Source organism: Cygnus olor, chromosome 18 (assembly GCF_009769625.2).
Source record: "Cygnus olor isolate bCygOlo1 chromosome 18, bCygOlo1.pri.v2, whole genome shotgun sequence".
NCBI classification, from domain to species: Eukaryota; Metazoa; Chordata; class Aves; order Anseriformes; family Anatidae; genus Cygnus; species Cygnus olor.
The window spans coordinates 721,022-746,878 of NC_049186.1; the positions used below are offsets into that span (position 1 = coordinate 721,022).

Consider the following 25,857-nt stretch of genomic DNA (forward strand, 5'->3'; position numbering starts at 1 on the left):
AGGCCATCATGCCTGCATCTTCCTCCTCTTTGTGCTACTGCCTTAGTGAGTGCAAGGAGTGACCTGAGCAGCCCTTCTCCTTGTTCGTCAGGAGGAGGGAAATGTGACCTCAAAGCCCCTGTGCTGAGGTGTTGGACCTGCCAGGGCACAGTGTGAGCGGCCTCAGTCCTGAAGTCAAAGCTGCACCAGCAGGGAGTGGGCCCGTGGGTCTGCGAGCAGAGCGGTTACTGGCGGTGGCCCGGCAGAAAGGAGAGACCTGTCCTGGGGGCTGTGTCTGCGGAGAGCAGCAGGCAGGCAAAGGGCTGGTGGGTGGACTTCCCTCTCTGCGCAGAGGGGCATAAGAAAGTAAGGGCATAGGGAGAAAGTACGGAAAACAAGTGCCAGTAAACACAGGAATTTGCTTAGGGAACCTCAGAGAATGGAATTTGGGGAACAGGAAGGCAGTTGAGAAGTAAAGAGCAGAAAGCGAGCAGCAGGTTAGGTAAGAAGCAATGTTTGAAAAGCCAGCGTAAAAGAAACAGATGATACATGTAAGAGAACAGGGAAGATAGAAGAGAACAAGATGAAAAAGTGAGGGGTTTGGGGGGTGGAATGAATCCTTGTCCTCAATAGGTGATAAAGTACACATTATTAAAGTACACATTATCTTTCGCTGTGTATTATTAACCTGTTGTTCTGATGTAGGCAAAGCGAAATGTATCTTTAACTCATTGAATAAAATGAGAAGCTGACTGCAATTATTCTTGCCCACAGTGGAATTATAGAGCCATTGTTTGTTAACATACGCTGCTGTTGCAAACTGACGTTTGCAGATTTGTCAGATTGGTGTGTATACATCGACTTTGACATGTTTGCATTTATTATAGAAGGTAAGATACTTGTCTGGTGAGCAAATCAGCATACTTCAGTTTATTTGAACCCGCTAGTTCATTCCTGTACTGTAGCCCTGCTAGGATATGGCTGACATGCCGTGCTTCTCCTTCGTGCTTGTCTTAGTGTATACCTGTGCATGTAGTACTGTATGTGTAAGCAAATGTTATGGCATTTCAGCTTTCTGTTTCAATTTACTTGTCCATTTTCCTGGTAAAGGAGTGGCCTGAAAATAGTAGTTAACTCTCATCAGATGCTAGGAGTTTTCTGATATTTCATGCTGACTTGATGGAGCTGACAGAATTGGAAACCACATCATTGTCTGTCTGGCAAAAAAGAAAACAACAAAACAAACAAACAAAAAAACACCGTCCAGTGGGAGAAAGAAGAGTGCTGTGAGAAAGGAGAAAAAAAAAAAAAGACAAACCGCCAGAAAACTTTCCAATCTTTATTTTACTGAGAAGGGGTCCCCAAAATTAGAGTCATTCATAGACATATGTGTATGAAGTGAAACATTAATTATGGGAGTCTTGTGTAACCACATCAAGCTATGCGTGTATCAGACAAACACCTTGTTAACATTGTATAGTTAGGACGTGATTGCTGCCTTTGAAGTCAGCCATCTTCTATTGGATTTAGATTTGATAAAATCTTATGTGAGGTTAAAGAATGTGGAGGCTCGCTTCTCAAAGTGAGGAATAGCTTCTATAACCAGTGGAGGCTGGAAGGAAAAACTGCATGAGAGAAACTGCTTGGAGTGTTTGTGTCGTCCCCTGCTCTGTGGGACAGGAACCAGCAGCAGATGTCAGTCCAAGTTTCACTGAAGTGATGATTATTAAGAAGGTACAAAGATCTCTGAATGGATGTTCTGCTTCTGGCACCCTCTCAAAGGTTTGAGTACACTGATCTGGACAAGCTTTCAAAAGGTGCTGGTTATGTTCCCAGATCTGATGTATCTTATTTAAAATGCACTGCATTGTATTCATTGAAGATAAATGCCTCTTTAGATACGTATATTTTTGTTGTGCTTCTGTCTGCGTGCTGAGGCTACAGCATCCCTTGCGGGGAGGTGGGAATCGCTGTGCTGCAATGGCAGCATGAAGAAAACTTAGCTGACTTTGCCAGTTGAACCTTTCTGTGGTGACTGTGGGGCTGTCACCTAGTCTCTGGGGACATGGGTTCTTCCATGGATATTCTGGTCAGGATGGATTATTATCATCGCACAGCCTGGCCTCCTGCTTAATGAGAGGTGAACAAATGTATCAGAAATTCCTGTGTTGAACTTGATCTTTTGTGGTTTGGTTCTAGCATCTCTTGTACAGAGGGAAACCCAGTCCCTGCGAAGATACCAAGTTTAGGACAAATTGCATTTTGAAGTAAACTGGTTCAGTAGTTACTGCATTTTTGGGCTGGATTTTTTACTATCATTTTGGTTAGTTTCTGGTGATAGGTGTTGGCTGTGTGGTTGTAACCTAAGGAGTCTACTCTGTGCAATTGCAGTTAGCCAGTGTGAATCCTGCACCGTCTTAGTTGAGTCTGCTGGTGTTCCCCGCAAAGGCCCTTTCTCATCTAGATATTCAGGTTTCTTTTTAATGTTGCAGGCTTGTTTGATTGCAGAAGAAGCGTATGAGCAGTGGGTAAATGCAGTGCCTGTTGGTCTCTGAATTTTTTTTTTTCCCTTTTAGAAAGATGTGCTGCTATAGCTGGATTAATTAACGTGTGATAGTTAACTCGTGGTAAATCCCAAGTGAGACAGTTCAGTTCGCCTGCGCTTCTGCAGTTCAACTTGCAGATAATTTGAATACGGTGTCACTTCTAGGCTTTAACAGTAGAATAGCCAGCACATACCTAGTTGTCCCCCTGTATACACATGCTACTCTTTGGTGATGATGGGTATCTGAAAAAAAATCTGTGAGGCTCCAGCCTTTCGGTAGGCAGCTGACCCTAGATGTTTAGGGAAGCAAAATATCAAAACATTTTGATATTAAAACTATCGGAAGGAAGGTGCTCTAACCTATTCTAAGGGTGCCTAGGGGTTAAGTACTTGTCCACAAAGCATGAGATTGCGAGGAGGATGCATTACATCTCATTCTTCAGGGACAGAGTTGCAGGAAAGATGTGTGCAGCCTCAAAACCCTCTAGTTTTTTACTCTTTGTCTGAAGAAGACAAAGTAATCTTTGCTGTGACTCTGTGCTCTGTTTTATATCCTAGTCCCACATCCTTATACCATTGCTGAATTGCTGGACAAGTTACCTCCATTGTTAAGCTCTTGCTGAGTTTTGCTAGGTGGGCTTCTTCTGCAAACTGTACATAAGAGGCTTGGAAAACTGACACTGTAGGTGGCACGACGTATGGCAGCCTGTTGAAGGGATGTGTGCTGCGGGAGCGCAATGTTTCTGTACCGAGCTTCTGGAGCACTGGAGCAAGGGTCAGGGCTGGAAGTGGGAACTTGCTCCCATGTTAGCTTCTCTGGCAGGGGTGTTCATGCTGCTTGTGACTGTGCTTTTGAAAACCCATAGGCGCCTCTAACAGCCCTCTGAATGATCACCTTGTAGCCATCTGCCTTGTCCCGGCTGTGGGGGACAGGTCGCCTTCCCCTCTGAAGTGGCAGAGTTTCTCCAGGACGGGTAGGACTGCGCTGCTGCAGGTGGCAGGAGGGAGGAAACCACCTTCCTGGAGGCGGGCAGCCAGCCTGCTGGCTTCGCTCCACCAGTAGTCAAACTCTGCATGTCCGCAGATCCACTGGGTGTATGTTTATCCTAAATCCCATGCTCCCTGAACTAATCTAAGCCAAAGGCAGTTGCTCGCACCTGGAGAGAGGTCTCCTTGCAAGCTTGTGCTGGGTGTTGATGCCGCGTCAGTGTCTAAGGCCACATGGAAGCTGGCACGCTGGTTTACAATAACCTCATGTATTAGAAGAGCACCATGTTGGACCTAATTAGCTTCCTGCCTTCCTTTAATCCTAGTGTTTTTACCTCTTGGTAACTACCTTAACTAGATTGGTCTTCTTCCATGATGTTTCTGGAAGTTGAACAGCATAGAGTGGAGGAGGGAGGTCAGCAGCAAGGCAGATTTGGACTAATTCATATGGCTTAATATTTTAAACTTGGTGCACCCAGAAGACAGGAGGGATCCATTTTATACCAAAGGATGTAAAAGAGACAAACTTTGGCAGCCAAAGATACTTGCAAGTGATGATAAGGGTGGGAGGGAGAACTGAAAACATGTTCTACCTCAGTATTTGAGCATGACCTGTGCAAAAGCTTTGTGTCAGCCTTAGCACCCTTGTTCAGGAGTCAGTATTTTGAACAGACTGCGTTTCTGACTTCAATTTTTAACTTTTCACTTCGCTCTGTTTTAAGTTAGCTTAAGCTGTGTCTTGTGGGCACCTGCAAAGTTACCAAGATTCCTGTAGTCTAGCCCCTTTTATAGTGTTGAGGGGAGGCTCTAAATTTTGAAGATACCTGCGATGTGCATTTCGTGGTCTGCTTAGGTGCCCGTTACTTCAGGATACATTCTGTGTGTTCTGTGCAGCAGCAGTATGTTTGTGCCTCCCTATGCTGAAGGGTGCAAATATGACTTCTGTCAGATGTCACAGACTTATTTAAGTTTCTGTGCATAGCTTGCATTTTTATTTTGTTTTTTTTTGAAAGAAGCCTGGACTACGAGTAAGTAACGGTCCTTGCAGAAATCTCGGACAGCCTACTGGGTGCCTGCTCCCCACTTGCCCAGACCCTGCGCAACGCACGCGTCGTTGGCCTGGATTTGCATCAGGACTGTCATGTGATGCTGCAGACCATCTTCCAAAACGTGTGACCTTGACTCCTGAGGCTGTAGCCCTCAGTGGAGGGGACTCTGCTATTGCTCTTTGTGAGGAAATACAGCATGGTGCTGCCAAGCCTCTGCTCCCCCTCTGCCTCCCAGTTCTGCTTTGAAATGAGCTCAGCTGCAGTTCGCCTGAACGTGTGCAGTAACTTTGTGCTTAGCGGGGTACGGCCCATTAACTTTTGTATGAGCATCAGGGGACGCAGGGAGTATGTATATTGCACAAATTGCTTATTTATTAGCTGCTAAATTGATTTCCTCTTCTCCAAATCGAAGCCTTTGTATGTGCCCTTTACTGGGGGCAGAGCAAGCCCTTCAGGAAGCAGACGGCTTGCACTGATCATGGAGCGAACAAAGAGTCCAAGCGCCAGGAATTAGTCGGTGTTTTGAATAATTTATTTGATCTTTCTGAGGTGCTTCAGGAGATGCCCTTTGGCATAAGGAGGACAGCTGTTGGGAGCAGACACAGCTGAGCTAAAAGGGAATCAGTCCTTTTATTGTGTTTTGTCCAGGCTTATTATTTCTGTGGAGCAGAAGAGTTTTATGGTTTGCTTTGGACCTGATTCTCTGGAAGAAGTTCTCTGAACTGAATTAGCCATCACTTTGCTTTTGGACCAGAGAGCAAAGTGTTTGTACTTTGAAGAGGTTTGTGGACAGAGATGAAACGGTTTCCTTTAAAAACACATGGCTGTGTTTCTTTGACCTGGGAGGGGTTGTGGAATAAGATAAAAGCATTGCATTTGGAAATCCCTTCTGGGGAGTGATGGGACCATGCCTGAGTTTTCCTGTAAAGACCACTTCCCCTACTGAACCGTGTCAGCACAGGACTTGGTCTCATGCCAAGCAGTTGGAACCCTTGCCCTACCTTTGATGTTCTCTTCTTTCCTCTCATCCTGCTCGAACTTGGAGGGGCCGAAGGTGGGATGGAGGGGGATATTGTGTGAGGATGATCAGAACCACTTTGTAGAAGTGGTCAAGACTGGAAGCCTAGAGCAGAGGGACAGAGCGGCTGTTGTCCTTTCGGACAACCTGATGACAGGCTGTAGAGACTGTATGGACCCCAGATATTCTTACTGCTGAAGAGGTGTTACCTTTCAGAAAAACTGGATGAGAAACTATATGTCGTGGTGCCATATAGAAGTGAGTATGCTGCTTCAGGACATGTGAGTTTTGTCCTTTCTTCAAGGTACTATTTTTTTTTTTCCACCCTTAAGGTAGCAGTAGCAGCCAGGATGTGGAAACTAGGGCATTTGGATGTCTGATGTAAGATTAGTTTCCTTGCTGATCTGGGGACGAGTAGAGGTTAGCTCTCCCCTAAGAACTACTGTTCTGATGTAGCCCAACTGTTAAAACTAGAAAGTGTGACTGCATGGTATCAGAAGCATGTCAGCAAGTTCATGCAAAGGAGTTATGAGTGAACTCTGACATCCGTTGGAAGAGGGATCTGAAGGCACAGAGACCTGCTGCTATGGGCAGCAGCTCATCAGTTGAGTTCTTGCTGCACAGGGACACACACGTTGTTGAACAAGCTTGCTGGTGTTCTCCTGGAAATACAAAATCTATTTTAAAATATGTTTCTAATTTGTTTATTTCTTCTTGAGAGGAGTTGGAATAAGATCCTGGAGCTCTTTATGTGCACGTAGCAGAGTTATGGCCAAATAAGCTTTCTAAAGCGTAAGCATTGCTGCTGCACCTCAGTGCTAGGTATCATCGGGTTGAAAACAAGACTTTGTTATCTGGCCTGCTCATGTGGCCTTGTTCCTGCTGCGCTCTGTGAGCGGCAGAAGGAACTTCTCAACAAGCATGGAAGCGGTGAAGGTTGCGATGGTGGGAGCTGGTGTCTGCAGCTCACGTGTGTCTGTCCATATCGTTGCATTAGATGGCTTGGCTGATTTCACCATCAAGGTACACGATTTGGAATATCTTGGGCTTTGAATTGGAAATTTCAAGTCTGGTTTGTGGCTATGACTGCTTTTTTTCCTGCCCTATGAAAATACACTGTAAATGAAGAATGTGTGAACGCAGGCTGTATTTCAGCTAAGACATGAGATGTTTCTGGGGCTGGTCATTTGCTTTAATATAGACAGGTCTTAGTCACAACTAACTTGAATGTGAGCCCAAAACAGAACTGGCAGCAGGGAACCTGCTTCATCACTGAGTTGCCAAAGGTCTGCGCCAATCCCTGCGTCATTCCAGGGCACTGTGGTGCTCTCAGCACTGGGATAGGCTCCAGGAGCTGCTTGTCCATGGTGCTATTTCGATGTAGTAAATAGAAGCTTTCTGGGAAGGTTTGCATTGGGTATCCCTGTAAAATCTGATTAATACTCTGACTTCTTTGGCAGTGAAGCTCTAGCCACCCAGCATTCATATTCTCCCAGAAACCCTGTGCTGGCATGTCCTAAGTGTTTGAGACCCAAAACAAACAAAGTGAACGCAGCTTGGCAACATTCTTCAGCTATTTGATTGTCCATGCTGCAGAGCGATGCACCAAGTTGCAGATGTAGTAACACTGGCATCAAAATCTTGCTGTCCATTAGGGCATCGTATTCAAAAGATTTGGGTTTTACAGCCAATGCTGGTTGCTCCGTGGCAGCTCAGCCATGTGAGGTGAGGGTTGGGTTGTCTACTTCCAAGCTACCAGGAGTAGTTGACGCCTCCTGCCTGGTGGGAACGTTGCCTCCTGTTCACAAGGACAAGCAACTGCGTGGTCAGGGTTTCGTCCAGAGAGTTCCACAGGTGAACTGAGCAGAGTGACTGTGTTCACCATGGGATGCAGCATTCATTGCATCCACAGCAGTCTCGCAGCAATGCTGTCTGCTAAATTTGTACCTGTCGTTAAAATCCAAAAGCTGCGATTGTGATGTGCTGGAGAATTGAGTCTATTCCCAGTACTCAGTCTTGCGGGAATGGGAGTTATGAAAAAATCCTGCAAGTGATCTTATAAAGTAATTTTGCCCAGTGCTTTAGAGGAATAAATAAACCAAACTACTCTAAAAGAAAAGTTCCCCAGTCCCGAGTGCAGCAGTTATTTTAACTATCTATGAGTTTGACATGCTCGTGTCCGTGTTAGGAGTTTAGTATTTTTCTCATGTCAGGAGTTTAATATTTTGTCTCCAGTAATGACCCCTTTCTACCACAGGCTCCTTTTTGTAAGTGCATCAAGCTTCTCTTGAAAACAATTTAGATGTCCTGCTCTGCTTTGGCTTCCAGAAGACATCTTCAGGATTTCAGTCAGTAGCTGGAAATGTTCAATGACCAGACCACACTGACAACTTTGTCACTGTTGATCTTCTCTCACCTGTAGTCTTCAACATACATGCTGCTACTCCTTCCTTAATGCCTATTCAGATGTGTTTCACAGCTTTACAGTACAGTATTCCTGTCCTGCCATATGCCTTTGGCTAGGTTGAAAGCACCAACCGCTGCCACCCTTTCCAGGAAATGGATGCTCTGTTGCCATTGATAGGAAGTTACTTGCAGTGACTTTGGAATACCCTTCATCTCGAGTTCGCCTGCAGTTTTGCATGTGGCAGAAAACGTGGGCAGCAGAACCAGGCTGAATGCAGAGGGTGGGAGCATCATGAGCGATGTCTTCAGCTGCTCCCTTTCCCCAGCTGCCTCCCAGGGGAGCAGCAGCAGCCTCAGCGCCAGAAGCAGACCAAAGCTGTGTTAGCAGGCACAGGGTTGGGGTCAGCCACGAACAGAGATGAGCATAGCATCACTGATTCTGGGATGGTATTAAACAGCGTCCTGGCAAAAGATCAGGAGTCCTGCTCTAGTCGAGAGATTTCAGTCTTAAACCAAGGCATTACTGCAGGTCAGTTTTCTCTGGGTGGGGACTTGATACAGGTGATAAGCAGCATTGGCTCTGTCTGTCGGCTGCACACAGACGGTTGTGAATGTTGATGGTTGTTTTATTCATGGTGCTCTGACACCTTGCAAGAGCTATAACGGGTAGGGAGATCCTGTGTTACTGTATGGCACGCTCAAGTTTTTTTATGCAGAACTGGTGCCTGATTTCCTTTTTTAAGGAGCTCTGAGTGAGAAGGAGTTAATGGGGATGAGGACAAGGGAAGAAGATAGCTGGGTCTGGGCTGGGGCTACTGACTGGTATTTTTGCAACAGTCTTCTGTTACCCAGTGTGAGACTGTGGGGATTAGCTGGGCAGACTCCCAGGCTCCTTCCGTACTGAAGACCTGCCTGCCCTCTGCACAGGGATAGAACTCTTTCCCAAGGACTTTTAAAAGCCAATGGACTGGAGGAATTTTTGTTGAAACGTTACGGGGCTTATTTCTTTAGCAGGAAAACTTTGTGTCTGCCCCTACTTGTGGGATTTTGAAAGAACGAAAAAACTTGCATAACCCCCAAAAGAATCATGTCTGGCATAGTAACTTATAATAACATGACTGAAAAGAAAAGTAAAGGGATGATCAGACAGAAAACTAGCAGTAGATAAAAATGGCATTAATCATTTCTGAAAATGAAAATCTATTCAGAGTATCTGTTTGGACTTCAAAAACTTTAAGAACCATGGTGCAGCTGAACAGCTTGGTAGCGTGCTCCTATAACCAGGAGCTGAGAAGGGAACATTTCCTGGGTAAAGCAGGGGTGACAGATGCCGGGCTGAGCCAAAGGAATGGGAAGAAATTTTAAGGCAAAACAGTGAACTTGCAAGCTAGTTAGAAAGCTGAGTTGCTTTTGTAGGGGGGGGAAAAAGGAACTTCCCTCGTGGAATGAAATTGTTGTTGTTGTTTTTTCCTTTATATTTTTATGCTGTCCTGCCAGTGAAATGGTTGGGTAATGCATTTTTTAATTTTCACTGATCAATTTATATTATTGTTAATAAAATTTCCATTAACATTTATATTATTGTTAATAAAATTACCGTTAACATTATTAGACTAATGTGGGTACCTTTAATTACCATTCTTATTTGCTCCTTCCTTTCTGAACATATTATCAGCCTGCTTTGGTGGCTTTGGGGTTATTTTTCTGTTTTTGCATGCTATTGTAGAGAGAAAAACAGTTAAAAAAAATCCTTATTCAGGAGATGGTTTAAGTTGGAGCTGCTGGTGGGAAGGGGACACCAGGTTTTATAAGGCTCACGATGAAGCCCAGAGTTGGCAACAGTGTGCCCGTGAGTGATGTACAGCACAGCCAGCAGGTACCACAGTGTGCTGTGGACAGTGATGCTCATGTGAAAGAGGATTGATTTTCTCTTTTTTCTTCTTTTTTTATGGTCACCACAGTGTTGGGTTACTTTTTGTGTGGAGCCCTGCAATGCCGTCACTGCTGCGGTGTCCAAATCCCCCTTGAGCAAAGCTGGGATTCCTGTCCTTAATTTGTCAGCTTTAGAGCTGTTGCTGTTTGAGTTTTATTAACGCCTCAAGGAAACTAAAGCTCCTTGAAGTGAACTGATCTCCTCCGTGCCTGCTGTGCAGCAGGGCTGGTGCCCTTGCTGGTCTGTTGAACACTGCTATCACTCAAGACTGGTTTATAAAATGACGAATCCTGAATTGATGGGATTGCTCTACATTTGAAGCAACACATTCTAAAGTTTGATCTAATAAACCTGTTTAATGTATGATTGTAGAGTTAATGAACATTGAAACATAAAAAGTGATTCTTAAGTGATGCGCTTTGACTTGCAGTGAATGAACAAGAACTTGTCTCTTTTGCTTTAGGCTTTCAGATAAACTTCTGTGGAAAGGCACAAAGTAAGCTACATATTTTTATAGTATTATCCTGTTTTATATATCAACCTTGGTACTGGGAATGTGTCCACTTTCTGTTCCGACTAACCACCTATGGCAGACCTACTCCTAAGAGAGCTTCCATTTTTCACAATGCTGGTAAAGTAAAAGTAAAATTAAGCAATTTAAAGGGTCACTAATTGTACTACTTTACCTGTAACAAAAGAGCAACTCCAGAAGCATGCAGCTAAACTAATTGTGTACGGAGCACTGGAAATTTGCTGCCTGCTGAATTGCTCTGAAACACAATCTGGGGGGGATTTGGCAGTTTGATTTGTGCCTGCCAAAACTTGTGCTGAATGAGCACCTGATGTGCATACTTTTATACAGAGTGTGAACACCTTGAATTGCCATCTCAAGAGCCAGCAGGACAGATGCTGGATCCTGCAGTGGGTTGTTTCTGTTCGAGCTTCTTTCAAGAGAGGTGAGAGCAGGACAGGAGAGCTGTCAGGAGGGGCTGCTGGCTGGCATCAGCTGGTGCCAGCGCTCCCGCAGGCAGCCCTGGCCGCTGCAGGACAGTTTGTGATGACTAATGGAAGCTCTGCAGAACTAATTTTTTTTATTTTCTGTCACTGGCTTATGCTTTGTGTTCCTCTGTCATACTATCAAAGTACCTTCTACAGTATGGTGGTAGCTTTATTGGAAGCAGTCTCTTTTTTTCTGAATTCTAGATTTTTTTTGACTCTGCATTCCTTTGAATTTGCATTCAGATTTTTTTCATTTGTGCTTGACATACTTGTTATAGCAATTCTAATATCTAGAGATATAATTGTTGTTTTTTTAATAGTTGGTGTCTTTGGATTTTATGTCAGTATACTTTATGACTACTGTTCAGATAGATTTCGTCTGAAGCAGTTGTACATAGAAAAACCTTTGCTGTCCATAGCTTTCACAGAGCAATGCTTTCTGTGTTAGGACTGAGGAGGACGTCTGCTCCAGTGTTACAGTGCAGAGTGAGCCTGGGTGTCAGAATTGTTCCCCCAAGACAGGATTGGAGAACATATTTATTCTTTAATAATTTTCTGTTAGCATGGAAATCTTTAGGAAACTCGATGTTTGAAGCAGGAAATTCAAACCTGTTTTGCAAGCTAGAGCTGTATGTCAGAATCAGAGTTAGGCTTTGAGACCTTTTCTGGTGGATTCCTAAGATGACAGCTACTGAATTGTGAAAAGATATGGAAGAAAATCAGCCACCCAAAAGGAGCAGTTGGCTGCTGAAGTTTGTATTCTGGAGCTGCGTTAATGGCTGTGCAGGTGAGGCTGAGTTGGAGATGGGATTTGCTGCTGGGAGGAGCTGGCATGCAGCATTTCATGTGAACCTTGGCAGCTTAAAAAGGTTGATTAGCATTTACTTAGGACAACGTCCTTCTCCTGTTGTCAGTCTTTTTACAAATTCCCTGTTGTCTGGCACACTAAAAACACTGTAAATGCTTCTGCAAGGTTTTAGTTATTTCCCCAGCAGTGCCTTTCATCCGAAGCTGGGATCTGTTGTCAGACATAGACAGTCCTTGCTCTCTGGGGCAGTTGCAGTCTGGAACAAAATGAGAAATGCTCAATACGTGACACTTCAGAGGAAGAAAAAAAAGGCTTTGCCATTAGAAGGTTTTGCAAAATAATGAGATGGTTCCCACCCGTGCCTTTGGAATAGAAAGTGTGGAGGTGGGTGCTGTGAGCTCCCTGCAGCAGCGCAGCTGGTCACAGAGACTGTGCCGGGGTTCCTGGGGGTAAGTCTGAAAAACACCTCCGTTCATACTGCTTTGCTGACTTGTGTGCTGGGAGGTACGAATGTAGGTAGGAACCAGAGAGGCTGAGAGGCATTGAAAAAATCCAAACACATTAGCACCTGCCTGTGAGAGCACCGTGGTTTATGTTAAAAACAGGGTAAGTACATCAGAGCAGTTGGAAAAGTACGGTTGTGTATCGGGCACTTTGCTGCTGGGGAGGTGCTCAGTGTGTCCTGGGGGGTTCTGGGGCCATGGTTCAGGCGCTGTGTGCGCAGGAGGCGGCAGCAGGAGTAGTGTGGAAGCCTGCGGGTGCTGGACGCGCTGCGGGCTGGCGGGGCCGGCGCATCCCCCTGCCTGCAGCTCTGCTTGGCGGAGCTCCTCGTCCTGAAGAGGTGTGTGGAAGTGAAGCGTGTTTCTGTAGAGGTAACTCTTGTGGTTCATCCCCCAGGACCTTGCTGGTTTGAACACCAAGGTTGCACGCGGCCTGGGTTTTGTTCCAGAAGAAGTTTCACGTGCTGCTGTGGCGGAGGAGTGAGTGCCTCCGCGCATGCTGTGGGCTGCTGGGTTGTTTGCCTGATTTCCCTCTCTGCTTTGCCAACTTGCCTAAAACTCGGTTTGTTAGCTGTTTAAAGTCACGAAAATTCAAAACTTTGTTAGCAGCAAGTATAACCTGGTGCAGTCAGGCCTTGGGAGGGCGTACGGGTCTGCAGGAGAGGGGCTTGCCCCACCTGCCCGAGCCGGGGCAGCAGCAGTGGGCAGGCAGCGGGTGCCAGCCCCAGAGGTGGTGAAGAGCTGTGGTGGCTTTTCTCCTGTAGACTTAAAGTGAATTGAGAAGTGAATTAGCAGGAATTTACAGAGTTGAAAAAACCCTCTTGACAGAGAAAATACCAGGTTTCTTTGTGCCAAAAATTGTTTACAGCAAAGACAGATTTTGATGTTAAGTATTTTCTATTAAAGCACTGTTGACTGTTAGACAGTGACAGTTTGATTGCTTGAATTATCCCCTGAAGTATATTTTAATTGTATTTTCCTCTTTAAGCAAGGTTTTAAAGTGTTAGGGGTATTAGCTGACTTTGTGCGTGTTATGTGTAAGTGTCACATTTATTTAGAAGGAGAGGATAATGAAAGCATTAATGCATTTGTGAATTCTCTTACCTACTTAGCTTTCTGTTTTACAGGCAGATTTTTAGTCTGTATTTACCAGCTATTAACAAGAATGACAGGAGGTATTGTGTTTTATTTCTCTGAGTCTCTGCAGTCAGCACGAGCACTTGGTAACATCAGCAGCAAAACTGGTGGCATTGCAGTGCTCAGGAGGGGTCTGGTTTCATCTGGTGCTGAACGGCACATATCTGCTTCCCTTCCCATTGGCCTCTCCAGGTAAGCGACTGTTTCTGTTGAAGAACCACTGTTTGCCAGAGAAACACAGGTTAGCCTTTTCATCTGGAGAGGTGTTTCCGTGCTGAGAAGGGAACGGGCTGTTGCTGTTCTGCAGGTAGGAAGATCAAAGGTGTGCAGTGGAAGGAGTTGTTGCGCAGATTTTCTTCTTGATGTAAATGAAAGGAATGTAAAACAGGCATCTGAATTCCTCTTGTAAGCTGTTGAGAAATGGCAGGGTTTGATCCCCAAATCTCTACAGCTCTTTCATGAAAAGTAATAACAAGTATCTCAGTTCAGAACTGCAGCTTTGTCTTCTTGAATAATTTGACAAAACTTTGTTGTTGTCTGAGGCAGGAGATCTATTGATTTTCTGTTGAGCTGTATTTGAGTGACCAAGGCAGTAAACAGTCATTTTATATTGAACAAGGGGGAAAGGTCTCAACATGAACAACTTCCCACCGTTGCAGGGGAGAGCAAGTTTTTGCTGCTTCCCCTTGCCATTTCTTGCAAAGGTGGTGGCCCAGGTGATTCCGCTTCCCTGCTCGCTGCCAGCTGGGACTGGCTGAGCAGTCTGCTAAGGGCGGTTTCTTTGCCATTAACTGCTGAGAAGCTTGTATGCTGAGAGAACAAGATTTTTTCTTTTCAAGAGACAAGGAAGCAGTCAGGGTCTGTTCTTTCTGTTTTTTTTTTTTTTTTTTTTTTTTTTCTTTAGGGGTTGCAAACATCAAAACTTAAAAAATGGGTTTCCAAGACTTTAAGATCGCTTCTAGTGTAATTTTATTTCTATGATTAAGAAGCTGTAAAGTAAATATAACATTAAAGGAACGCCATGACAAAGTATGTTCTTGTAGGCTAGCAGTTCTGATACTTTGGCTACTGTGCAAGATTTTTTAAAAATACTGTGTGTATGTGAGGTGGCACTTCTGAAGTGATTGCCGTTGTCTTTTGATGGCAGCAAGACTTCTGCTTTAGTTATGTTTCACTTCTGCTGCTTTCTCTGGTTTTCCTGCTCTGAGTAATCTTTCTAAACAAGTATTTAAATCGTGTGTTGGATACAAAGTGCCCTTTGGGGACACCTGAGACTTAAATGTGGAATAAAACATCATGTTGCCTAAGAGTGCTCTTCAAAGCATATACGTTGTACAGTTACTACATATACTGTACTCAGCAAGTCACGTTTAGGGCATTTAATGGGTGGCCTTTGAAATTTTGTTTAGGCAGTTTTTAGAGGAAGGAGGGCATCAACAGAGGTGCCAGGGCTGTCCTGTGTACTGGCTCTGAGCAAGGGTGTTACAGGATGACACAGGATGTGTGGGTGTACTGGAGTCCCTCTAAATTCTTGTAAGGTCCCTTCAGATAGAACATCGGTCAGTGTTTCAGTGATAGAGGAGCACTGTCCTCTGGTGAAGAAGGTGCTTGAAAGTTCTGCTTGCCATTTCAGAGGTTTCACCTCTTCATGTGGGAGATTGTGTGCTAGGTCTCAGGCCAGAAGTGTGTTTCTGTCTGCTATCATTGCTAATTATTTTCCTATAACAGCTTTCTCTTTCCTATTTGCATAGTTCATATATTTATAGGCTATTATATTTATTCTTCATGAGACAAACTGCAGCCAGATTTAGCTCTTTAATCTGTCCTCATGTGAGTCACCTCCAGCCCTGTGACTGCCCTCGTTCTTTGAACACTGCCCCCGGTTGGTGACGGTGACCAGAAGTGATTTAACAATTCCATCAGTTCCTTGCTGCGAGGGTCAATAAGAGCAGCCTGTATGGCAGGACTGCAAGGAGTGTTCAGAATTTACCAGCTGGACAGACCAGGAGGGAGGCAGCAATGTGCCCTTGTGGCCCAGAAGGCCGAGGGGATGCTGGGCTGCATTCGGGAGTGTTGCCAGCAGCTCAAGGGAGGTGATCCTCCCCAGCTGCTCGGCCCTACTGAGGCCACACGTGGAGTGCCCAGTTCTGGGCTTCCCAGTACCAGAAGGACATGGAAGTACCGGAGGGAGTTCGGAGGAGGGCTCCTAAAATGATGAGGGGACTGGAGTGCCTGTCGCACAAGGACAGGCTGAGGGAACTGGGCCTGTTTAGCCTGGAGAAGAGGAGACCGAGGGGAGATCTCAGTAACGTATATATAAATACCTGAGGGGAGGGTGTCGAGAGGATGGGGCCAGTCTCTTTTCAGTTGTGCCCAGTGACAGGACGAGAGGCAATGGGCACAAACTGAAGCACAGGAGGTTCCGGCTCAATGTGAGGGGGCACCTCTTTACTGGGAGGGTAACAGAGCACTGGAACAGGCTGCCCAGAGAGGTTGTGGAGTCTCCTTCTCTGGAGATATTAATAACCGGCCTGGGTGCCATCCTGCACAAGGTGCTCTAGGTGATTCTGCTCTGCGAGGGGGTTGGACTAGATGATCTTCAGAGGTTCCTTCCAACCCCAGCCATTCTGTAATTCTGTGAAAAATAATGTTGAAGGAGGTAGCATTGCTCATTTTACTTTTTCCTGTGCTAGCACATAGTGGGAGCAGCAGACTGCAAAGGCAAGGGGTGTAGCAGGCTGGTGAAAACTAACCCAGGAAAAAGAAGTCAGGGCTGAACACTGATGGGAAAGAGCAAGGCTGCTGGTGGTGATGGTAACACAGACATGAAGTGATGGGAGATCCTGCTGTGCTCATTCTTCATGTTCCCAAGTGCAGGTCTTCCTTCTGTGTGACATTAGTGCCAGGCATGGCGGGACCCATATTACAGGGTCGGAGCCTGCAAATAATGCTGCCCTATAAATACATGGTGAGTAAAAAGCACCTCTTTGTAGTAATAAAAAGGCATAGTGATAGAAAGGCAGCGTTTTCTTATTGAAGCTCCTGCACTTGGGAAAGAGTTGGTTTCTGTCTTCATTCACCTGTGAGCTATTTGAGAAGCAGACCATGTTGATCTAGATAGTAGAAGAAGGAAAACAGAACCTTTGACAGAATCTGTACCTAAGGATTGTGATTTGTATGCTGGAGCCATGATCTTTAGCTGCTTGGTTTCACTGTAGCTAGAATCATAGGGATTTTACTCATCTGGAAATGCATAGAAAAGGAAAACCACAAAATCTTCAGCTTCCTCCTTTGCAGATTGTTGACACAGTTCTTTGTTTCTTTATGCTCTTTACTTTTTGCATGATTCTTGCTCTCATTAGGATTCTAAAAAAAGCCCCACACGAACTACTGATCTTAATCTACCTGTTCCTACTAGTTCCATCCTCTCTGGAGTAGCAGAGTCTGAGTTCTTTGCTTAGAGTTGCACCGACTGCTTTAGCAAAGTTGTGTTCTATGTAGCTTATGGCTGCAGAAGTTTATGTGAAGTTGTGTGGAGTATAGTGTTGCAGAGATGCTGGTTCAGATTCAGAATTGTTTGTGTGCTGCTATTCAGTTCTTCATTAGAAAGAAATTTAAACGTTGTAGTGCTTCCATCTGTGCTGACTTTGCAAACAAAAATGAAGATTTCTGCCACATAAGTGACTATTGATAAAAATTACAGGAGCAGCCAGTTACTGGCAGGCTAGAGGCAGTTTCAGGTTCTCTGCAAACTGTAGAAGGCTGCCGTGCCGTGACAACTCCCTTGCTGCATCCAGCCTCCAGTAGAGGGTTGGAAGAGGTGTTCATTATTTTCTGACTTCTGTCCTTCCAGCGAAGTGTGCAGAGCAGCAAAATCCACTCCTAACACTCCCAGGTGTTTTGGCAGCTGAATGAAAATGTCAGGAATGTCTCATGCATCCTCGTGAAGAGATTTTGATGCTGCCAGTCTATTAAAGTTCCAAATTCTATTGGAAAAGCCGATTGTCTGATGGTTTCACGCACATCTCAGCAGTGCAAAACAAGGGGACTCTTTCCTATATTATTCTTCCTGCTACAGCATGTTACAATTACAAATTGATATTGAAGTCTTCAGAAGACAGCCTAAAGCATTTTATTTATTCGTTTTTGAGCACACAAGGAGATGCTAATTTTTTCCTTAAGAAATCTGAAACTACAGCCGGTGTTTGTAGGATAGCATGGTCATGTTTAGTAAGGCCTCTGAGTGCCTGTCGGGCATGAGTTATTTTGGTGCTGAGAAATAACTGGAGTGTTTGGCTGTTTCTACTGGACTTCAGCATGAAAAATGGGTTGAACAAAAGAATTTCAATAGAAAGTAGACCAATATTTGTTTAAGGTATTTTTTCCCCTGCTGTGTGAATTTTCCTTTGCTTTTCAAGGAATTAGAGATGGAAAAGCAAAGTACTCTGTGCTCCAGGAAGAGCTGTGATGCAGTAGTGAAGGACTTATGGCCACAGTGAATGCTTTGTAGAGGAAATTCCCAGTACTGCGTAGCATATGTCCATTACAGCATCAGGAATCTGCTGTCCCGCGAAAATAGGATATGAGCAAGTGAGGGGCACTGGAACCAGTCAAACTTTGTGTGGCCATAGTGAGGCTCTTGCTGCTGCCACGCTGGGTGGGCTGTGACAAACTTGGGTTGTGTCTGAAATACAAGTGCCAAGGAACTGCATGACAGGGAGAGAGGACGATCAGTGGCAGGTCCTTCATCTTCTGAAAGCCTGAACATGACTGAGCTGCTGGATTGGGGTTGTGTTGCTCAAAATGCTGAGGTATTGAGGGCTGGAGCGCCCAGTGCAAGAGGTCAAGTGCACCTTGTGTGAACTTGACTGCCTGATGGGACAGGGTTTGAAGGTTCACAAGGAGACGAGGATGTGTTCAGGGAAGTGTTCTCCAGGTCTAGCTCTTACCAATTGAATGAAAATATTTTTTTTAATGAAATTACAGATTGGAGAAGTACAAAAATAGATCTGTGCATGTCTACAGGTGCCATTTTTGAAGCTTAGCAAAAAATTGCCTTGGGTTTGCTGAGCAGAAATTCTCTGAAGAAGGAGTTAAAAATAGTAAAATACTTCCAGAGCTTTCAAAGACAACTAAAAGCTTACATATGTTCTGTTGATTTGTGTTTTGATTTGTTCTTTAGTAGTTGCACAACCTCCATTGTAATTCAACAGAACTAAGCAAAAATGCTTTTTGGGTCTGTGTTCTTGTTTTTGAGGTGCAGACCAAAGGTTTTCCTAATGCAGCAAGGCAAAATCTTTCCCAGTGCAGTGGCCTACATAACCTTCTCACGAGGGGAGCGGAGGGGCAGGTGTTGATGACCAGTCTCTGGTGATCAGTGATAGGACCCGAGGAAACAGCACAGAGCTGCATCGGTGGAGGTTCAGGTTGGATATTAGGAAAAGGTTCTTAACTGAGAGGGTGCTTAGGTGCTGGAACAGGCTCCCCAGGGCAGTGGTCACAGCGCTGAGCCTGCCGTAATTCAAGAAGCATTTGGACAATGCTCTCAGACGTAGGATTTGATTTTTGGTTGGTCTTGTGTGTAGCCAGGAGTGGACTCGGTGATCCTTTGGGGTCCCTTCCAACTCAGGATAGGCTATGATTCTATGCAGATAGATAAATGTATTTTAAATAACCTTGCAAATGAGACTATTTTCAGAAAGGGTCAGCTCCTTGTTAAGTCTTTAAAAACATTGATTAGATGTTCAAAAGAACAGGACATTTGGGAGCTCACAGAGAAGGAACCTAGCTTACATGAAGCGGATTCTAACTTGAAAATTTGGCTCAGTGTAGTTTTAGCTATGCATAGGTATCAGGTGATATTTGGAAAAATAAGCATATGTTGCAAAGTTTTGGATCCAATCTCAACATGGAGGTCTGCTGTCCTTGCATTGCAGAGGGTTTTTGCTAATGGAAACAGTGGTCAAGTGGAGAAGAAACCCAGTGCCTTGATCAACCCCTGCCTGCTGGAGTCTTCAGCGTGTTAAAAGCATGCTCCGGTACAAGTCTGTTCACCCTAGCACAAGTTGTTTCCAGCACTTTCTTTGTGCGTGTTTGTGCAGCATTAATGTTTTCATGCAAACACTCTCTCAGCTTCGCCAACCAGTCGGTGGCAGATAATGCTTGTTGGTACCTCTTCAGTTGTCTCTAACTTGAATCATAGAATATCCCGAGTTGGAAGGGACCCATAAGGATCATCTAGTCCAACTCTTGGCACTGCACAGGTCTGCCCAAAGTTTGGACCGTGTGACTAAGTGCACAGTCCAATCGCTTTTTAAATTCAGCCAGGCTTGGTGCAGTGACTACGTCCCTGGGGAGCCTGTTCCAGTGTGCAACCACCCTCTCAGTGAAGAACCTCTTCCTGATGTCCAGCCTGAACTTCCCCCGCCTCAGCTTAACACCATTCCTGCGGGTCCTATCACTGGTGTTTACAGTGAATAGGTCACCTGCCTCTCCACTCCCCTTCGCGAGGAAGTTGTAGACCGCGATGAGGTCCCCCCTCAGCCTCTTCTTTTCCAGGCTGAACAGGCCCAGTGCCCTCAGCCGCTCCTCATATGTCTTCCCCTCTAGGCCCTTCACCATCTTCGTCGCCTTCCTCTGGACGCTCTCCAACAGCTTAATGTCCTTCTTGTACTGTGGTGCCCAGAACTGCACACAGTACTCAAGGTGAGGCCGCACCAGCGCAGAGTAGAGCGGGACAATCACTTCCCTCGACCGACTAGCGATGCCATGCTCGATGCCTCCCAGGATACAGTTGGCCGTCCTGGCTGCCAGGGCACAATGCTGGCTCATATTCAACTTGCTGTCAACCACAACCCCCAGATCCCTCTCTGCGGGGCTGCTCCCCAACTTGTAAGGGTTCCTGTGGTGTTCCTCTCAGCCTTCCACTAATCAGTTTGGATCGTTTTTCAGAACAACTTGATCCATTTTCTCTGGCGTGCTCAAGGTGCGCATGTCCGTGTCCTGGGATGGGATGCTGCCTGAGCTCCCCTCTGAGCAGAGGGCCCATGTCCCCTGGTAGTGCTTTGGTACCTGTGCACCTTGGAAAGGCTGCAGGGGCTTGTCTTGGGAAGGTGTGAAGACATGAACATAAGAGTTGCACAGGGAGCAGGAACTGGCAGGGATCAGTGTTGCCTGCGCTGAAACCTCTTGCAGAAAATCAGCGCTTTCTTGGGCAGTGCCCTTCACGTAGGTGGTATGAGGTGCAAAAAATAGGCAGTTTGTTTAACAGGCTTCTGAGCAGGGAGCAGCAGAAACAAAGCCTCCTGTGCCATGGAGATGTGGAGCAGGGCGTTCCTTCTGACTGCTGTCAGGAGCAGCTGGGGCTGGGGACTGAAGCCCCTCTTGCAGCTTGCCTCCTCCTGAGCAGTGACGAGGGACGACCTGATGAGTGAAGGGACGGAGCCTCCATGTGATGGCAGCCCATGGGAGAAAAGCAAGAGGCAAGGGAGAGCCTTGCAAAGGAGGAGGAATCAGAAGTTTCAATCATTTCTGTTGGCTTCTTGGGGGACGTTTTTCTTAAAGGAGCCCAGACTTGCTCTGCTAATCCCACCTGAGACATCAGCGAGTGCCATGTGGGCCTTTTTTTGAGTTAGAGGGTTATCAGCAATTACACTTAGGAAATCCAAAGCTGCTTTGTCAGGAGATGCCTCCTGGCTTGATGGCCAAGGGCTTTCTTCATTCTTTCCTGCAGACGTTCCTGCACTCGAGTGTTACTTGGTTTTGGCAGGTTCCTGTCGTGGTCTCTAGTCTTCAGAATTATAAAACCTGATATGCTAGCTCCAAGGTGAACAGAATCGGTCCCTCCCCCCAGAAAAACTCTGTCTTCGAACAGAAGAAGACCCCACACTCCTGATGCCTGCTGTTCTTCCCACTACGCGAGGTTCAGCGGTGGGTGCGAGCTATTGAACGGAGCCAGTGGGATGCAGGCTGTGATTGACATTGCCACTTTCCTGGCATAAGGTAACTAGAGGGATGATGGAAACATACTTGTTGCTTTGTCCAAAGAAACTAAATCCTTTCCATTGACCTTAAGCAAAGGCCTCAAGGGCAGATTTTTTTCCTTGCTTTTGGTCTGTGTGCTCCTAAAATTGGGAAAAAAAAAAACAACCCCAAAAAACAACCCGCCCCCCCCCCCCAGTCTTCCTCCACACAGTATATTTTAGAATTTGCTGTGCTGTTTTATAATGAAAAAGCACCTGGCACAGCCCTTTGCATAATTTGCTGTTGTTTTACATTAGGAAGGGCTCCAGGTGCCTTGCAGTAAATTTCCCAGGCCAGCGTGACTGTTTCCTTCTGGCAACTGCTCCACTATGGTCTATATAGGATTATGCTGCAGTGGGAGGAAACATGACATGGCATCAACCACGGATAGCATGAAAATTTTGCAATATCTGTGACTGAAACAAAGCATGCCTTTGAGGGCAGCCCTGTTTTCACAAGCATCTGCTCTGGCTGTAACTGCAATGTGCTGGCTGGGCGAAGTTGCCTGGAACAACGGGACCTTCCAGATTCTCTCCAGTGTTTTGCCAGCTTTGGCATTTGAGTGTGGCTGAGCGACATATTCATGCTCTCCAGCTGGAAATTGCCTGAATTCCAGTTTTGGTGGAAAGGTGACTTTTGACATTACTGTTTTGTTCTCTCTGAGCAGAGAGCTGCCTGGCACCAGCACTGTTGTGCACTTAGCCATACATGTGCAGGGGTGTCCTGTTATATTCAGCATATAATGCGTGTACAGGCACAGATCTAAGCTCTTTTACTGCAGCTGATCTGCTCCCAAAGCTCAAATAGTTTTAACTCAGTTTATGGTTATTCATGTGGATGACATTTTCACACAGGGTAGCATCAGGGATAATAAATGCTGAAGATTAATGGTGGATTTTAGACATTTCAGAGACTTCATTCTTAGGACTTTACTGGTGGGAGTTTCCAGTCTGAGAGAACTGATCTTAATCTGATTGCAGTTTCTTGCTCTCGAAGCCTAACCTACTTTAGCCAGGCTTTGTAGGAGAGGTATTTATAGAAGCAGTTGCATGTGCTGCTGGAAGCAACATAAACCGCATTTTGCAAGTTGCAGACGGGCATGTCCGCTGGAGCGGAGAGCATCTGTGCAACTGTGAGCCACCTCCCATTGTTAAATTACTGAAACGTCTTGCTAGCATTTTGTTCAGTACAAATGTGTTACTTCATAATGTTTTCATGACTGGGGAAGGTAATGACCAGTAACCGTTCCAGAGTCCCGCCTGATCTGGGCTTCTGTATTTTTGCGGAAGCATGCTTGGGGCTGTAGATGAATTATGGATAAGTGCTCCAATGAGGTGACTTCCAAAAATCAGCATACTTAGTATGTTCCTGGAGTGCAAAGTTGTCATCTTGGATCTCAATTCTGGCTCTTGGACTCTTCTAAATCACAGGTTTCATTAAAGGGAAATGTAACAGACATACTGAAAATGTTTGTGCTGTTGTTCTTCAAAGCGAGTTTCTGTAGATACAGTTTGTAAAACTATTAACTAAAATTCCAGTGTTCCTCATTTTCTCTCTTTAACTTGTTTTAGTATTACAAAGCGAAGATAAAGAGACTGCAAAGTTCATTACAATGTCCTTTTTTTCCCTCCTTGCTGGTTTTCTGCTTTTTTTTTGCCTGCTGTTTTCTGCCATAACTCGTTTTTTTTTTTTTTTTTTTTCCCCTGGTTTTACTAGAATAAGGAAATAAAGTGTGGACTTGGCTCCTGGCATATTGCTGCTCTGCAAGCAGCAGAGAGACTTTGGTGTCCAACCAGAGAGAACAGTCACATTCACACTGTGACGGTCACATTCACATCGTGACAACAAGTGGTTGATATCGCAGATTTGAACCAAGCGGAAAGCACTTTGGCAGGGGTCAATTTGTATCCCTGCAAAACAGAAACCTATAAGAAAATCCATTTATCTACTTCTGCTTTGAAAGTCTTACTGCTTGGAAACTGAGCATTTTCATATGTATAACTGGGACATTGTTATCATTGTTATTGATGTGTGGCATGCAGGAATGTAGGGAAATTCTAGGAAAAAATAGATTTTTCTCCAACAGGAGGTGACTCGGAGGCTTGTTGAACTTGTACTTGTCCCAGGTGAAGTGAAAATACAGAGTATAACTCTGAAGGAATACTTTGTACTTCATGTTATCTACCAGATAGATGTTTCCTCTTGCATGAAGACTGGTTGGCTGTGGTTATGGTAAAGCAGCCTCAAAAAGAGTGATGAGAACGTAATTGCAGAGCCAAGTGCCTGGATTAATCCTGGTGATGGATAGCAGCACATAAATAATTACGTACTTAACCTAGCATCTGCTTACCAGTGCAGCAGGAAACAAGTGTGTGTTATGAGTCTGGGTTGTTCTTCTGTGGCCATTGTGTAGGTGGTCACCTGTGTGTACTTGGTAAGGCTTCCCAGCTGCTTTTCGCTGGGTCCATTTTGGCTATGACCAATGAAGTGCCAAGGGATGTGCATTTGTTGGGTAGGTGGACATCAGGAAAATATCCTCTTCTATCTCAGTGCTACGCAGCAGCCTGGTGCTAAAACAGACTTTTTTTTTTTAAAATAGATTTGAACACAGGAATACTATTGTTTTATGAATGTAATGATTTGAAATAAGTATTACTATCATTTTATGGATAGAAAATGAACATGCAATAAACAGCTGTTTTGGCTCTGAGATAAGTATAACCTAGAATAGATACGCTCCTGTTTAGATTCCCTCGTAACATAAGCTTTTGTTAGCACTTCACCAAAACCAGGGCCATCCTCCATTCAAATGTAATCTGAATTTATTATGACCATTAACGAGCGGTTTGACAAATCTGTTAGTCAAAATTGGGAAGAACCTAACTGAAGAACTTTTATAGTTTCAGGTGTGGTTTTGAGGTTTAACCTCACTTACGAAAAAGCAATATATTCCAAAATTAGCCTTCTCTGCCCTCTTCCCCCAAACTTTCACTTCTTTGGTGCATTCACAGTTCTCAAGAGGTGTGGGTGTTATAGCAGTCAATGATTAGAATTATGTACTGTTAGCAAAACTGGTAAAGGATGTTTAATTACATAAGGTAGACAGTTCTACAGCGTGTTTTAGGACAATTTTGAGCATGTAACCTTGATGGTGATAGAGGCATTAGCTAATTTCAGAAACAATGTTAATCCCAGGCCTCTTTATTTTAGAGGAACAAGGTGGTCTGAATTAAATCTGCGCACTGCAAATTCACCAGCAAAACACACAAATCTAAAGAAGGTCTTTTGCCTCCAGTTAGTTTTGGCTGAAGTTTTTGCAAGGAGTAGGGGTATGTAGCTGTCAAGTCTTCTGGGGGATGAAACTCAGATTGTGTAGCTGAAGTACTCAATTTTGAAAGGCTACTGGAGAAGAATATGTGCTGTGACTGTAGTCTGACTTCTAATTAAGTTTTGTGTGTCGGTTCATGTGCCGTTTTGTTTACAGTAGTGTAAATGGAAATTCCCAGCATTTCTGAAGATGGCCGTGTCTCCCACAGTCCTGTTCTGTGTTAAACACTTGAGCAAAAGCAACCATCCTGTTTGCTTTCCAAGTCTAGGTTGTGCTTCTGTATTGATTGGATCTGTAGAAAATCCAGATCCAGGTGTTAGACTGACATTGTTGAAACTATTAGAAACTTACTGACATAGTAATAGATTAAAAAAAACCAACCAAACAAAACATCCTCTCACCGTTTGGAAGGAAGGAGAAACTTAGTGCATAAAGCATGCAGATAGGTAAAGAATAGGAGCAGGTCTTTAGAAGAGGGGATTTTACTGATAGGAGTTCATAGTTAATTGTGTTGCTTTCTTTTGGGCTACTTCAAGGACAAACATTCACGTTGTATAAATGTCGTGGCTGGAAATGGAAAATCTTGTGTACCATTGCCCTTGAAAGAGAGGGATAGTGTTTCATTCAGGCATGTGAATAAAACAAAACCAGAGGAATGATGAAAGCTCTAAATCACTGGATCCAGTCTGAGAGCAGAATTTGTGCAACAGTAACAGGAAAAGTGAGTAAGGGATTGTATAACCATCACCTGGAAGTACCTGTCAAGAGCTGGCACCACCAGCCTGGTGCTGGGGGGTACTGGGGAGAATAAATGAGCCAGGGAAAGTTCTAGGAGCATGTCTGCAATCCCCAAGACCCTGGGCAGTTGTGAATTCTGTGCCTATTCTTTGCTCTCAGAGAGCAGAGGCACTCAAGCATTTAGACAGAAGAGGTCTCCGCGTTTGGTCAGGCGGCGGCACGGTGTTTCAGCCATGTGGCAGGTCGGACTCCCATGCTGGGCCCTGCCAGGAGGCCCCGGTTCCTCTGGTGGCAGACCTGCCAGAGCCGTGTGCTTCACAGGAGCCTTGCAGGACCACTCAAGAGACAGATGTGATGTGCACATTGCTCTGCCTCTCTGTTGGCTGACAGCATTGCTAGCATTAGCTT

At 45.0% G+C, this 25,857-nt stretch overlaps 1 protein-coding gene and 1 long non-coding RNA gene across 5 annotated transcripts in view; both read left to right on the forward strand.

Moving 5' to 3' along the window:
• Window positions 1–25,857, forward strand: part of MAP2K4 (mitogen-activated protein kinase kinase 4) — a 94,593-nt gene that overhangs the window by 5,029 nt on the left and 63,707 nt on the right. For 2 of the 4 annotated variants that reach the window (XM_040530168.1, XM_040530170.1), the window contains exon 2: window positions 10,381–10,413. The exons of the other annotated variants lie outside the window; for them this stretch is intronic. In XM_040530168.1, the coding sequence (XP_040386102.1) occupies window positions 10,381–10,413 (33 nt within the window). The remainder of the gene's footprint in view (window positions 1–10,380; window positions 10,414–25,857) is intronic. 4 annotated transcript variants of the gene reach the window in all.
• LOC121056827 lies at window positions 471–9,398 on the forward strand. Its single transcript, XR_005813523.1, has 3 exons — window positions 471–481; window positions 1,016–1,019; window positions 6,298–9,398. It is a non-coding gene; the product is annotated as an uncharacterized LOC121056827 (long non-coding RNA).